This window comes from Galendromus occidentalis, unplaced genomic scaffold (assembly GCF_000255335.2).
Source record: "Galendromus occidentalis unplaced genomic scaffold, Mocc_1.1 scf7180000077460, whole genome shotgun sequence".
NCBI classification, from domain to species: Eukaryota; Metazoa; Arthropoda; class Arachnida; order Mesostigmata; family Phytoseiidae; genus Galendromus; species Galendromus occidentalis.
The window spans coordinates 950,607-964,942 of record NW_003805448.1 but is presented as its reverse complement, the minus strand read 5'-3'; the positions used below and the strand labels follow the sequence as shown (position 1 = coordinate 964,942).

General features: G+C 51.2%; 1 protein-coding gene across 1 annotated transcript; it reads left to right on the top strand.

Moving 5' to 3' along the window:
* The first annotated feature begins 1,768 nt into the window (after window positions 1–1,768).
* LOC100905628 (homeotic protein ultrabithorax) lies at window positions 1,769–14,083 on the top strand. Its single transcript, XM_003744178.2, has 4 exons — window positions 1,769–2,453; window positions 9,363–9,413; window positions 13,667–13,854; window positions 13,973–14,083. Exons 1-4 carry the CDS (start codon window positions 1,910–1,912, stop codon window positions 14,081–14,083), a joined length of 894 nt encoding a protein of 297 aa, XP_003744226.2. The 5' UTR covers window positions 1,769–1,909.
* Window positions 14,084–14,336: the final 253 nt, after the last annotated feature.

The following is a 14,336-nucleotide window of genomic DNA, read 5'->3' as shown; positions in this document are numbered from 1 at the left end:
TTCTTTTTCTTCGCTTTAATCCCCTACTTGATGAGAACCAGACTGGCTCTCACTGCGGCGTCGTTATTTACTCGAACACGGCATTTCCACCGCAGTGCAATGCCGATCTTTTCAGCTCTGACAGCTGACTGATAACTCAGAGGGCTGGTCATCCGTATCGAGAACGAGAGCTCAATTTTCCTCGAGATGCCGGAATGTTCGATCCATTCCTTGTATCCATCGAAGAAGTCGAGCGCTTAATTCTTCCCTCCGCCGTCGTGTCCCAGTCGATGGAAGACCTGTCAATGACGGTTACGGCATTCTCGCGGCGACCCTCCGCTACTTGCGAACGAACGATTGACTCGGTTCCTCCGAATCGGAGAAGGTCCGAGGTCGGGAGAGGTAATGATCACCGGGTTCATAACGAACGAGAATCAAAGGAGTAGCTCATCAAAATAGTGATAATGTTCTCCACCTGAGAGACCTCCCTTTCGTCTGGTTTCTCGGTTGGGTTTTCTTCTGTGGTTATTCGCTCTTGTGCGGCCGCTACCGCTGCCGTTGTATTCTTTTTCACCTCCCTCCGAATCGAGGGCTCTTAGCTTGCCGTGGTCGAGAAACTCGGGAAGTGGAACCGTGGTCTCTATCAAAGAACCCTCAGTGCGCCTTACGCCCGACATCCCTCAACCGACGCCATAATGCTATCGAAGCGACAGAGGGCGCCACTTTCGCGGGCGGTCCCTAAGAAGAAAGGCGGGGTCAGCTGTTTTTTTCTTAGCATTCGTGTAATGGACCATTAGGGGTTCTTTATGTGCCATCATACGCGTTATATCCAGCGAGTCGCGCGACGACTCATACTCGTGCGCGAATTTGCCCTCAAATCGCGACAAAAGCGGTCGTTGCTACAACAACTGCTGCTGCTGGCGGTGGTGGTGGTGCGTTAAGGCCGTTCCGTGAGCCGTACAAGCGGCTGATCGGTTTGCGCAAGCAGCCGTATGTGGCGAGAAATCGCACGACATTTCCTCAGAGAAGTTTCGAGTCCGGAGTCTCCAGTGTGACTCCGCAGTGTTGTGCATCTATTTCGTGCATCCTTTCTCCGCTCGCGAGCGTTTTTCGAAAACGGAATAGCCCACTCGTTCGGCTCACCAACGGGACAAAGCGGCCTTTGGAAGCTTCCCTCAGTGTCCGCTCGCTGAGCCCGAAGAGAACGCGGTTGCGCTCTATACCTAGAAAGTTTGTTACAATGTTGATGCACCGGAAGATTCGGAACAAGGCTTGTGATAGCACAACGGAGTTTATCGACTGTGCGAAAAACCAGTGAGGAACGATCCACGACAATAATACCCTAGATAAGACGGAGCGAAAAGGGCTACTCAAGTCGGAGCTGTCGTGGACACCGCGAGAGCCGCCAACCGCCAACCGAAAGCTTAGCGCATAGACCAGTTGGAGCGCGGAGCAGCTAGCAGCAATCGAATGTCGTAGCACTAGGAAACTTCCTTATTCACTCAACCGATATACGTAAAAAGTGCCAATCAACCAAAACCGCAAATATACGTATTTTGCCCAAGTTTTGACCTTCAACCACATACGTAACTTTACAAACGTCCACTACGCTGACAGAGTTGTCTATCCGTGGTCTATATCGACGTTCGGATTAGCCGCATCCGTCATCGGATCTTCATCGTCTTCATGCTGATACCCGAGCTTCCTCCTCATGATTATTAATACCATTCAGTGAGAGAAATCGGAAATCAACAGCATCAATCGCGCCGCTGAGGAAAAGTGCAATCGTCTCCATCCGTGAATTCGGTACTGAGTCAGTGAAAGTGATCATCAATCAGCGCACCGATCCCCACGTCGAGACCTCCAAGAGACGAACAGAACCCCAGCTGGCGGAATATCCTCCTTGTGCGCTCACTGAGATCGGGGAAAAATGAATGCCTATTTCGAACCGAGCGCCACCCCCTTGGGCTACTTCGGGAACCAAGCTCAAGTGAACAGCTCGCCAGCGTCCCAAAACGACCAATATCGAGGCTTCAATCTTCTGGTGCCTCCCTACGGATCCGTATCTAGCTCGGCCGCCGCCGCCACAAACAGCAATGGTCTGCCGACGGCTTCTCAGCCAAGCACCCCACAAAATGGCGTCTCGTCCACCCGGCCGGAGAGCTCTGAACGGAATTCACCTCCCTATGAAACCGACAAAAGCTCATCTTATGATTTCAAGACGTCCTCCGCCTCGGCCGCCGCCATCAATTCCAGTCTCGGTGGGAGTCTTGAGCAGAAGAATTTCATGAAAGATTTCCGACAGGATATCGCCGCGTTGGCCGGATGGAACCAATCCGGAGGTAATCGACTTGGTGGTTTCGATTCAAACTGGAACAGCGGACAGGCAACGTCTCCTGGCGGGACGAGCGTAGCCGGAGTCACCGGTGGAGGAACGAACCCTAACACATTCTACCCTTGGATGGCCATTGCCGGTGAGTACATCGATAGAACACGCGAAATGTATCCGGTGTTCCGAGTAGATTGTGATTGGAATTTTTCGCCGCCGAGAGGCAAATGAATCCCGATGTTCCTCGGGAGTAGTTGAGAAAAAGACTGTTGTTCTCCCTCTAAGAGAGTCTCCGACTCTTGACAGAAAAATCTTCATCGCTATTTCCTCTCATCGAGGAGGCTCTTTGTTTTCGAAGTTTGTCTCGATATGCGTCGAGTGGTTTCTTCGACTCGGAAACAAAAACATCGAAACGTCCGCATTGGTGGGAACGTGTTTCCTCCATTCATCGAATGCGCTCGAGAGCTGCTACACAAAAGGAGTATTCACTACTACCTACCAGAGAACAATGACGAACCCTGGCTTCCGCAGCTGCAGAGAACAGTCGCGGTGCGCGACATTTTGGTCGAGCTAGTCACCAATGCTAACAACTGGCAACTTATTCATCGGATATTCTCCATCCCGGTCGATTCGGAACCGTCCAGTCAATCGATTTCGCCTCCCAGATTCGCTTCAGGAGCTCGATCATTCACCTGTAATCGGGTCTTTTGGCCAGGGGCAAAGTTGCAAGAGTCGCAATCTCGGAAATTCCGTTCGGAAGATAATTTTTATTGCTCCAGATAAAGAGGAAAATAATATGAAGTAAAAAGCATTTTATTGGCTCGACGATGGCCGAACTCGAAGGTCGTAAAGCGCGCGCATTGGAGTATTGAGAACACGAAACATCACGTCGATTTTCTCTGCAACCTATTCGGGACGGATTCCTTGGTCTCGCTCCTCGCATTTGTCTATATCGAGGTCTGAAGTTTGTTCCACTAGGGCTGATGGCTACCCTAATGTCCAAAAAGTGTAGCGGGGCATGTCTTTGGGGAAGGGTTTTCCTCGATCAGACAAATAACACGGTGGGTTTTATTCAACCGGGCAGTCGTTCGCTGTCACTTGGCTGCGAGGAAGATTCTCAACACAAAGCCACGGCCGGCTGTTGTCTCCCTCTCGTACATGAGCCGTCGGTTCAGAGGGAGTTCGCAACTTCGTTCGAAAAGTCCAATCTCGCTCATAAAAAACACTCTTGCTTCCTCCTTGACTGAAGAAATAGCAGCCGCTAGCGACCGAGCAACCGACGAAGCGGCCAACCTTCGAGTCAACCCACCGATCATTCAGAGTGAAAATCCAGGTTTGGCTCCGAAACACCATTCCCTGAATAGTTTCTGCTCCGAACACTCACGAGGCTCGAACCAGCAGCTCAGGGCTGTACTGGCACTGCGAATCCTCAAAATTCTACTGGGAGACGTTTTGGAGGGTCCCATCTGATGAAGGACGAGAAGCCACCCGGGAGCGTGTGATGACTTGCGGAGTTATTTTTTCCGGAAGTCTCCTCACACCGGTCTTGAGCTCGTATCTCGTATCTATAGGGAGCCGGGAAGCATCTCTAGCTCATACCCGGGCTGGACGTCGCAAAGAGATTAAGAGAATCTCAGCACTTAAACAACCGCAGGAAAAACCAGCAGAAGGAGTAGCTCTTGAAAAACGATGTAAAAGCCGTAAAACTGCCCCCATCAGGAACCACCATCCCGGCACGGCCTCCATGGCTTCACCCCCGAAAGCCAGCGTGTACGCGGCGGGCAAGCGGGCAGGCTGGCGAGTAGCCAGCGACCAAGGAGTCTTATGGTGGAACTACTGGAGGCTTAGTGGTATATAGGGGAGGGCGCTCTGGCCAAAATGCGATTTTAGCTTTTATTACATCCAGCTAATTTTACAGCTTGTATATAGCGGACAGGACTGAGCGGAGAGTCTCGCGCAAGCAAGCGAACCGGCCAACAAACGACTCTCGTACCCACTGTGGTAGTGATACCTCCCTAACCTGCGGAGGTCCTACGTCCTACCCCAATCAATTCATTCATGCCTGATATCGCAACGATTTGCCGCGCGGAAACTTCAGGAATCAGATGAGACCCAGATCGAACGCGGGTCCATCTGTGCCCGAGTTTGTAGAAGGATTCCTAGAATTCATAGAAATAGAAGGGATCAAGCGAGAGAATCCGAGTGCGTTTGCATGGACAGAACTCGAACTTTAATGATTCCTTTCGGAGTCAGCTTCGGAAGTGTTTCGAATCAGATCGATCCTCGCAGCATTGACTTCATCATAAGTCACAAGAGCGCATCGAACTGAAAGCAGGACACGATTTGAGGATTGAGACGTCTCGGGCAGAAGTCGGGACGAGTTTTCCCTGCAGTACTTCAGGCTGAGCGTCAGCGTTGTCTCATTGGAGCTTATCTGGGAGGAGGTCAGAAACGAGTGGCTAGCCATGAATAGAGCGACTGGACCCGAGCTGCTCTGATTAACAATGTCATAAAAGCGAGCATGCTCGCATTCCCCGATTAATATTATATGTATGTTGTTCCCTCGATTCCTGACTAGCTCGGCTTGCCTCGAGGCTGACTGGTTCGCTGGCAGTCTGCCTCAAGACCCCCCTTCTCGACTGATCGACTGTCTCCTACAGCCCTCTAGCCTCTCGGTATACCGGGAGCTCACAACGAGTGCTTCGATGACCGGTACAGTGAACCCACAACCGCTGACGCGCAAATTAATCGATGCAGAGTGGCGGAATGGATGCGAGTCGAGAAGTGGCCTGCTTCCCCGCGAACGTCGTCGTTCGTGGTGACTTTTCGCACCTTGACTCGCTCGAATTCAGGAGCATTATGCTTTCATGCGTGCTAAAGGCTGAATACGGTAGGAGCCTTTTTTTATTCTTGTCTGACGATCTGAAAATGCTGATGATGGTAATGGCGGGTTTGCCTTTGGTTCGCTTCCGATTCAAGGTCCGCATTTGCGCAGCGGTCCCTGTGTAAATGCGCCAGATGCGGAGGCCCCCGGCTGCTTCCGAGAAGCCACAGAAGCGCGAGCGATGCCCGGCTTAAAAGATGCCATGTTGTTCTGTCTGGCCCCGGACATAATCCTCCTTGCCTATTTATTCTCGTTTCCGAATGTTTCCGCAGCTCCCGAGAAACCGCCTCGGTTGGAGTTCATATCACCGAATCGGACTATTGAGTCGGCGATTATTTCTCTGGGTATAGCTCACGACTCATGACCCACGAGCGAAAAACCGCGAATCTGATCCAGATAATGGGGCGAGATGGGGTGCGGACAGAGCGGGGAGGATGAAAAACTTCGGGAGAGCCAGTCGTGTGCGAGTTCCTGCGAGCTGTGCTGCCCGGTGGCAAGACAGAAGCTCGGCAGACGCGGATGCAGGCTCATTCGCTGTCTTCGTTGCCACCTACAATAAAGCTGCATTCCCTACCTCCCACGCATTCATAAAAGCCTCTATAAAGAAGCGGAACAACATCTTGCAACACTGCAGACAGTAGCGTTTCCTTCCTCTGATCCGACTAATTTCTCGGCAGCCTTGGGGCCGATCCCGAGTGAGGAGATTTCGTGAGATACGAAGAGGGCATACCTTCTTTTGGGGAAGCCTAGTGACGTTGAACGTTGCTCAGGCACTCGGATAGTCAATCGGCCAGTCAGTTAGTCGGGCCGATCCCCCCACGCCGACCATCGTGAGACGTTGAACTTTCCGAAAATAGCGCTGTGCGGCAGCTTCGGAAACGAAGTCTCGAAAGCAAGCAAGTCGAGACACCACCTCGCTGAACGCGAGATGCTCGAAGATTTTGCCGGCTTGAGCCCCGATGTGTTTATGTTTCCCAGAGGAACCAGTAATGGCCCATTACCCGCCTGCGTCCCTCGAGTACAAGCGCCTCCCAAACCCCAGATCTATCTAGCTGTTTCAAAGCGTTCAATGTAGAATCTTCCGAAAATCGGCGGTAGTGGGTAAATTCGATTTTTTCGAGCTCGTCTGGACTTCCGACTTGCGACAAGCTACACGGCTCGAGTGATCGGATGGTGCCGATATGGAGTCGCGAAAAATTCCATGGTTCTGCACCGCCCTGGAAAGTCGAAGAGTATCGCGCGTTCGCGAAATTCATGGGGAGCTTTCCGCTGATTCTTGGGGCGGATTACCGAAATTTCTTTTTCTGATTCCGTACATCGCGTGATTTTGCCTTTCGCCAAAACGAAGTGCGAGCGCAGTTGTCGTTCCGTTTGCCTTTGCCACCCAAGTCGACGTTCGAGCATATCTTAAGCCTGGAGCAGACGATCCAAGGACTCCTTCGTTCATTCTCTTTCGCCGCGGGAGCGTTCAAAGAGGCAAGAGCTGACCTCTTGGAACGTGAAACGGGGAGCGGATCGAAAACTCATGTCTTCAAGGGCTGCTTCACACAATTCGAAATAAAAACCCGGCAGACGTTCGAGTGCGGAAAATCCTCTCCAGCTCGTTGAGCTTCCTGTCTCTTCCCCGTATCTCGGGGAAAACAATATTTGCGTTCAGGAAGCCGCTCCGGTCTTTTCGTCGTTCGGATCTCCTCGGCCCTCTCGCCTCTTTGCAGTGGGAGCGTTCTCTCGACCTGAGCGAGAACTGAGGCGAGAACTCAGTGCGAACTCAGCGAGCTTCCATTGTTGAGAATGCAATGATGTGGTTTCCGATGCTAGAAGAGATCTACATACGAAGAAGCCTTAGAGGAAGGAGCCGTGGCCAACATCAGGAGGAAGAAGAGGAGGAGGAGGGGATACCAACCACGTCCCGCGAAATGAGAATTTACAGCCGAGAGGGTAGAATGAAAGAACCAGAGAGCTGAACTCGGACGGCGAACCTATATCTCCTCATGGGTCTGTCTGCGCGTCTTCCGCCTGATCGCCAAACGCTGCGAGAGGATCTTCCCAGAGAGACATTGAGTCCGACGACTGTGATCACGAATTGGGCATGTTTTGGCTGGTCAAGAACCGTGCTCGGTACCGAAAGGTTCCGGATGAAAGTGAACGATCCAGTTGGCCTATCGAGCGCGATACCAATGAAGAGTACCGAAGTCATGGCTCACAGAGCGTAGGTGAACGAGCCTTCCGTGCGGTACCCGCCAGATTCGGCGATAGTCCGACCATCTCTATGAATGTTTCTCGCCTGTTCGAGGTCTGTCCTTTTAAGGAGAGCAGCGACGGCGATAGAAAACGAAAGAAGCCATCTGAATCGAGAGCATCCAAGAGATAAATAGCAATTGGATGAAATTCCCCTTCTCTCTTGGCTGTTAGCTTCTACATCCTCTTCCCTGTGGCTTTCGAGAAGAACGAGAGGCGCTGCGGCCAATTCTCAGAATCCGAAATTATAGAAGCAGCAAGTCAAACAACGAACTTTTCACCAGTATCTCTCGCTTGTTCGTTCGTAGTCAATCCATCAGAATAAGAAGACGAATAGAGCCAGAGAATTTCAATCCGACCAAATGAGACTCCATATATGAAGATAACCTGTGAACGATATTGACGACCCCCTTCTGAGAAGGACTCGGATCGGCGAGCGTTGATCCATGGAATAAAATCCAGTGGGATTGGTAGACCTCCAGGCCCATATAGAGCCCGCTCTCAAGCGTAGACTCTCGAGTTACGAGAGATCAAAGCGGAGAGTCCCGAGGAACCGATCCCTCCAATTCCAACGCTCAGAAACCTGGAGCATCTGAGCTTTACTCCCACAGAACAATTCGACTCATTTGGTCCCAAAAGGAGACTCCGTTCCCTACGACCGTGTTCATGTGAGAATGCATCGTTGGCGTTCCATGCAACGAGTGTCCATCGAGAGAAAAATGCGTCAAGCTATGGTCTTCGATTTATGAGGCTGTCTCTGACGGATACAGATCGTCGCCGACTTATCGCTTAGAGGAAAGCTCATACCGTTCGATTCAGTGAATTGACGCCGCGCTGCGTGGGGAAGCAGACGACTTTGGAATCGTCGCCGAATCAGGTCTCTGAAATTCAATGCGAAGTGCCATCCGCCGATTATTCCACCGGAAGGTCCGTACGGAACCCTGATATTCCTTGATGCCCGCCGAGACGAGACTCCTTTCGTATCTGTGTCTGAAAGCCAATGGGGATGATTCGGATAAGTTCGTCGACGTTGGGGCCGAGCGCTGCTCTCCGGGATTCGCCTTAACAGAGCGAATAGTAGCGACGGTCCAATATATCGATTGTGATGAGAGATAAACTGCTCAAAATGGTTGCTTAGTTGCTATATGATGGTTTTATGCGCGAGAGGCTCTCCAACACATAAGTGGGCTCTGACGACTGCTGTACATAGATTCGCCGCGCGCGCTCACTCAGATCGTTCCGTCAGTGAAAGACCAGATGGGCCTCCGGGTTCATGATTTACAGCAGCGGCGAGGCCCAACGGCGGCGAGACGGGACACACAGCCTGGGATACAACGCAGGGTAGGCAGCATCAGCGGCAATCGTCCTCCTCGTGGTCGTCTATATCGCTTCAGGCTGACTGGGTATGCTCGATGGCCGAATCGGCTGTTCGCGCAGAAATTATCGAAACGATTGTAACAACGCACCGAGGTCACTCAATGAGAGTGGCGCATCACCTCGCCCATCGGGTGAAGTGTTCTATTCCCATCCTATCCAAGCGCTCGGTTGCCGCTTCGGCGTTTTTTTGCGAAGCACAGTGGATCGTACGAGTGTATTGTAACTGCAAGATGCGAATACACGATGAATCTCGAGGAGCCCTGCAGATTGTCCGTTTTGGATTCGTGAGATGAGAGCCCAGTGATCGAAATGACAATGTTACGGAAAGTGTCCCCCATCCCATCACTGCGGTATCCTCCCGGCTCGCTCGTCCTCGAGAGATTCGAGAGGAAGTCGAATGATTTAGGTATTCAGATATTCTCCATCCCCGGGATTTCCACCAGGTCTCGACCAGTCCGGCGGATTATATGTACATGGTGCATGGGTTCTGGAGTGGGGAATCCCGGGGTTCTAGCAGGATGAAAGATCTAACGTCTATTCGTTTTTCTTCCTCAGGCCTCAACAGCTATATCGCACGCCAACAGGCTGGTTTTCCAGGATTTTTAGGTGAGACATTCCGAAAACAAGGTGACTTTGAACCAGAGGCTTCCTAAATAGCACATACTGCCTGCGATTTGAATACAAGTTAGCGCGCGCCAAGGAGGTATCTTCAGCAGCACTTCTATCGGATGAATAAAGGGAATTCAAAAAGTCAATGCCGCATTGAGACTTGAGACCTTCGGGTGGCAACGGTTCGTGACTCGAGCCACATCAGTCTCCCTCAGCTTCCCGCAAACTTCTGCTGACGCGGCTTTTCGTCATTGATGGACGACAAGAGCACTGAGAAAGGAGCTGATTTTATAACATGGAGAGATGATACGAAAAACTCCGAATAAGCGTGGAATTAAATTGATCTCTGCGGGCGATCCCAACCAATCAATGTTCGGCTCCGACAGGACGGTTATACAACATCTCCGAGCCGAGTTGTCCAACACTTAGGCAATCCCCGTGAACAAAAATTGATTGCGGAAAGGTCCTCCTCTCTAAGCGATTTCACGCTCTCTGTAGGTCTCCGAATCGCTCGGAAAGACAAGCGAGGGCTTGGACTCTTGGAGACACGAGGGCGTTCTGTACACTTCTTGGAATGCTATCGTAAATGCCAAAGAGTCCTAATGAGCCGAGCACCAGTGGTGGCCGTGTGGTTTTTGATGAACCTGGGTCGTAGGTCGGAACGGCTCGGGAGGTTTAGACGCACGCCCGTTCAGTTTCCCGCAACATCCGGACGAGTATCGAGAATCGCGATACGAGAGGGACTTCCGTCGGGTCCGACATCAGACCGGGACTTGGCAACACTTACCCCGAGTTCGGGCATACATATGTATATGCATTGTGTCAAGAGCCTACAATCATCCAGGGAAGGATTCATGGTGACGCCCACTCCTATTGAGCAGATGAACCTCCTTCAGAGATATTCGAGACTCGACTGAGTTACGCACCTTGCGATCCTGCGGCCGCATGCTTACCAGGCGAAGTCGACTTCCCCGCATGCTCATGGCGGCGACTGATAGAGCGTGGAAATGGGATGACAGTCATTTCCATAGGTTCAGCAGTCGGCTTTGATGACCGTAGAGCTCGATGTTATCAGCTGTATTGAAGTGTGTCGCGGTCTTCTCCGAGCAAAGAAGTCAGCTTTGACGCCGTGATTCCAACGCTGCCGAGTCGGTAGCAGCGGGCATTCTCTTATCAGAGATAGGCGGGAGATGGACTGCCGCTCGCGGCGTGCACATCTAAGTAGAATGGAGCATTTAGCCAGGAGATAACGTTCATCCCAATGCTGCAATCGCAGAATAAATTATACCGAATGCGACTCTGTTGCTCGACGTCGTGCGTCTGCTCCTCGTGTGAGCAGAAGCCGACAACCAATACCCACTTCGAACTTTGGAGGAGCCAAAAAGCTCTTGTTTGGATTCCAAGGGTACTCGAAAGCGCTGAGAATAGAATTCGGATCTCGAGACTCGAGATAATGCGTCTGGAATGCGGAAGGTATCGCTTACGGCGGGGTAATTATGTACTCGATTCTCGAGATTCTCGAGATCGACTCGGCAGTTCATATCTGGGAAACGGCAGTTGGGGCAGATCTCTCGCGTCCACCGGAAGTGGCTTTCGTGCCGATATCCACTCTTGCTGAGGTCTCTCGATTCTTTGCTGCTGTAGCCGAAGCAACGTGAATCGCACAGCAAGCAACGACCGTCGAAGATTTTGTTCGGCAGAATAAGTGCTCACCGCTCGTTCGCAGAATATTTTCGACAGACTTCCCCAGAAAAAGACAACGCTCAGAGATATTTGGCGCTTGAAATCAATAACTCTCGAAGCCAGAACGAATTCTATTTTTAGTGGTGCTTGTCGTCGCTGCCAGTTGCTTGTTGCTGCGAGGTCAACCGAACACTAGCTGCTGGGTCGTCCCAGTGTCACTATTGAGCACATCTTCGGGGTCTACGCGCACTTCTTGAATACAAAGTTTCGAGTTCACCCGTCGAGAGAGAAGGACAGCCGAACCAGAGTCTCACTTTCAATACTTGCGGAGCTTATGAAGACTACAAGAGATAGTTGATAACGGTTGTCCATGTTGATGGGGGATCTCGAAGTGAGAGAATTAAAATGCGGGCGTGCGTCTTTCCGAGCGTGATGAAGGGATGCAGCCCGGAAGAAGTGAGCTAGCAGATTGTCTTGCAGTTTCGGGATGCTTTTGGGCTAAAGCTTGAGTCGGATAGAGACAAAATCTCCTCCCATGAGCAGAGCAACGGGAAGACGAATCTACGACAGTCGTAACGAAAGTTTATCCGAGGCGGCGGCGTGGAATCGACCCGAATCCGGAATGAAACCCCAGAACAAATTGAAGGCTCCATCGACTCGTCTCTCTGAGTGAGACGATTTCCCAGCGAAGAATCTCGGTCTTTGAACCTTTATACTACAGAGAGGGTATCATGACCCGTACTCGATGACTGCGCACTTGGAGTTGGAATCCTTTACTTCGGTGTTCATATCCTTGAATCCGGCAGAGCTGCAGAGACGCATTGTGAATTGTGAGCTCTCGGGTGAGGATCCTTCTGTTTGGGCTTTTTCCAGCGCCTTGAAATCGACGAGTCTTGTTCGATGAATCGAATCGATAGTCACCCTCGCGATGAGATATTATCGATGACCAGATGAGAAATGGACTGGAATGGGATATGAGGAAGACTTCCTCCGGTCCTGGAGGATAGAATCGGGTTGGGACGAGTATAATCCCTCTCTGTCGCACATTACTGTTTCCTCCCATTCTTTGGTTCTTCCTTTCGGTCGCGAGTTGGCCAGCCAACGAGATTTCAAGTTTTGGTAGCAGCAACAGCGGCGGCGCTGCCCTAGCCCACCGGATTCCCCCCTTCCCACGAAGGCCCCGAGGTCGGCTGCCGTATCCTCGCCTAGAGAGCAAGCGAAGGAAAGGTGGTAGAGCGAAAGAAGCCGAGTAAGAAAGAGGGATAGTTCGAGAACCGGTCCCGCTGAAGAGAGCGGCGATGCTTTACCCCGCTCGGAGACCACGCCTCCGTTCAACATACGAACCAATGGGCGTTGTGCTTGCGCCCTCGCCTTCGAGGTCATCCAATGACGGGTCGGTTTTCTCTTCGCTCGCTTTCTCTTTTAGGCTGTCGTTCCACCGCGGCTGCTACCACCTCGAACAACGGCAGCCGCACCGTCCGGTCAATACAAATAGACAATATTATAGATTTTATGGTCCTAGCCAGAGCTGCAGTACCACTCGCAGCACTAGCAAAGACATGAAAGAGAAGGAAAAAGCATCGAGCTGATCTGGAAAGGCTTCGACAGAGTTCGTGCTCAGCGGTAATCTCGCGCCCAACGACAGCATTGAGCAGCAATCCGAGGAGTTGGGACTAACGCGCGGAGAAACTTCTATGGCGATCGCCGATCCATGAGGAAGTCTTCCGATGCCGGGGAAATCGATCTGCGGGATTGATCACGCCTCACGCCTTCCTCGAGGGAATCAGGACCACTGGACTATGGCCGTCATGCCGTCGGCTAGGGAAATATGATGATGCTGAGACATTCTTTCGATGCAGTACCTCGCTCGCTCGACCACCGAAAAGGATCGACGTCACTCGTTTATTCCTCCGGTCGTTTCCACTCCCTCATTCCTCGTCGAACATCGACAAGAGCGCCAGACTGTACTACACTCACCATTGAAGTTTGGGTGCTTGACTCGTACATGGAGCAGTGTATGTCTGTTCGTTCATTTGTTGGTCCTTCCGTCCGAGCAAACATTGAGACTCGTAAAAGGAACACAGAAGGCGAACAGGCAAGCTAATGTCCCTTTCGGTGCCGTTGTTGCTGTTGTCGTCGTTGCCGATGCTTTTTTTTATAGCCTGCTCCCGAGCTCATGAGGTGGATCGGTTTTGTTGCCGACTCGGACACTGGCCTCACACTGATTAGCGGCTTAAGTGGCCATTTTAATTAGGCTAGCGAAAACGAGTGCCAGCCACTGTATTTTATACGTCAACAAGCGTAAAATGAAAACCATCATTCGCACTATCAACGACCTGCAATCGAAAGTAGTGCTCAGCAGGTCGTGTGCTGCATCCGTTCAGCACCTCCACCCCTCCACTTCATGGCGGAATATCCGAAAAATCACATTTCTCGCGCCGTTGCTGCAATAAAAGCGATTATTCGAGCCGATCAGATGCAGCCTCGCCGCTTCCGTACATAGACGGTGATGTGATGGATCGTTGACTCGGAATATCGGACCCATGATGTTTATGTTCCGCTTACAGGTGCTTCTGGACTTCGACGTCGCGGCAGACAAACCTACACTCGTTATCAAACACTGGAACTCGAAAAAGAATTCCACACGAATCACTATCTCACGCGCCGGAGGAGAATCGAGATGGCCCACGCGCTCTGTCTGACCGAGAGACAAATTAAGATTTGGTTCCAGAACAGGCGCATGAAACTTAAGAAGGTGACCCATGGTTGAGTTTTTCGAATGAAACGAAATCCCGATCAACATGCAGAAATGACATTTGCCGAATCCGATATATTCGTTCTCAAATGAAATTCGTCTGCTTTACCACCCACAGGAGATCCAAGCGATCAAGGAACTCAACGAGCAAGAACGCCAAGCTCAGGCTGCGAAAGCCGCGTCGATGGGGATAAATGGTGCCGGGGGATCCGGTCAGGGAACTCCGTAGGGAATTTCTTCGAGTCGAGATGGAAAGATCACAAGGAAGAATCTCAGATAGCTCGCGGGGAAGCAATGAGATAATAAACAATATATATATAAATATAAATATACATATATATATATATACAGAGGAAAGAAGAAGCACTCCCAAGAAGAGTTTATGCTTTAAGAATGTCGGTGAACAACGCGATACGTTTACGTAGTTAGGTAGGCTAGCACAGATGAAAAAACTAGTCGGAGCTAAATACGAGATTACTTAA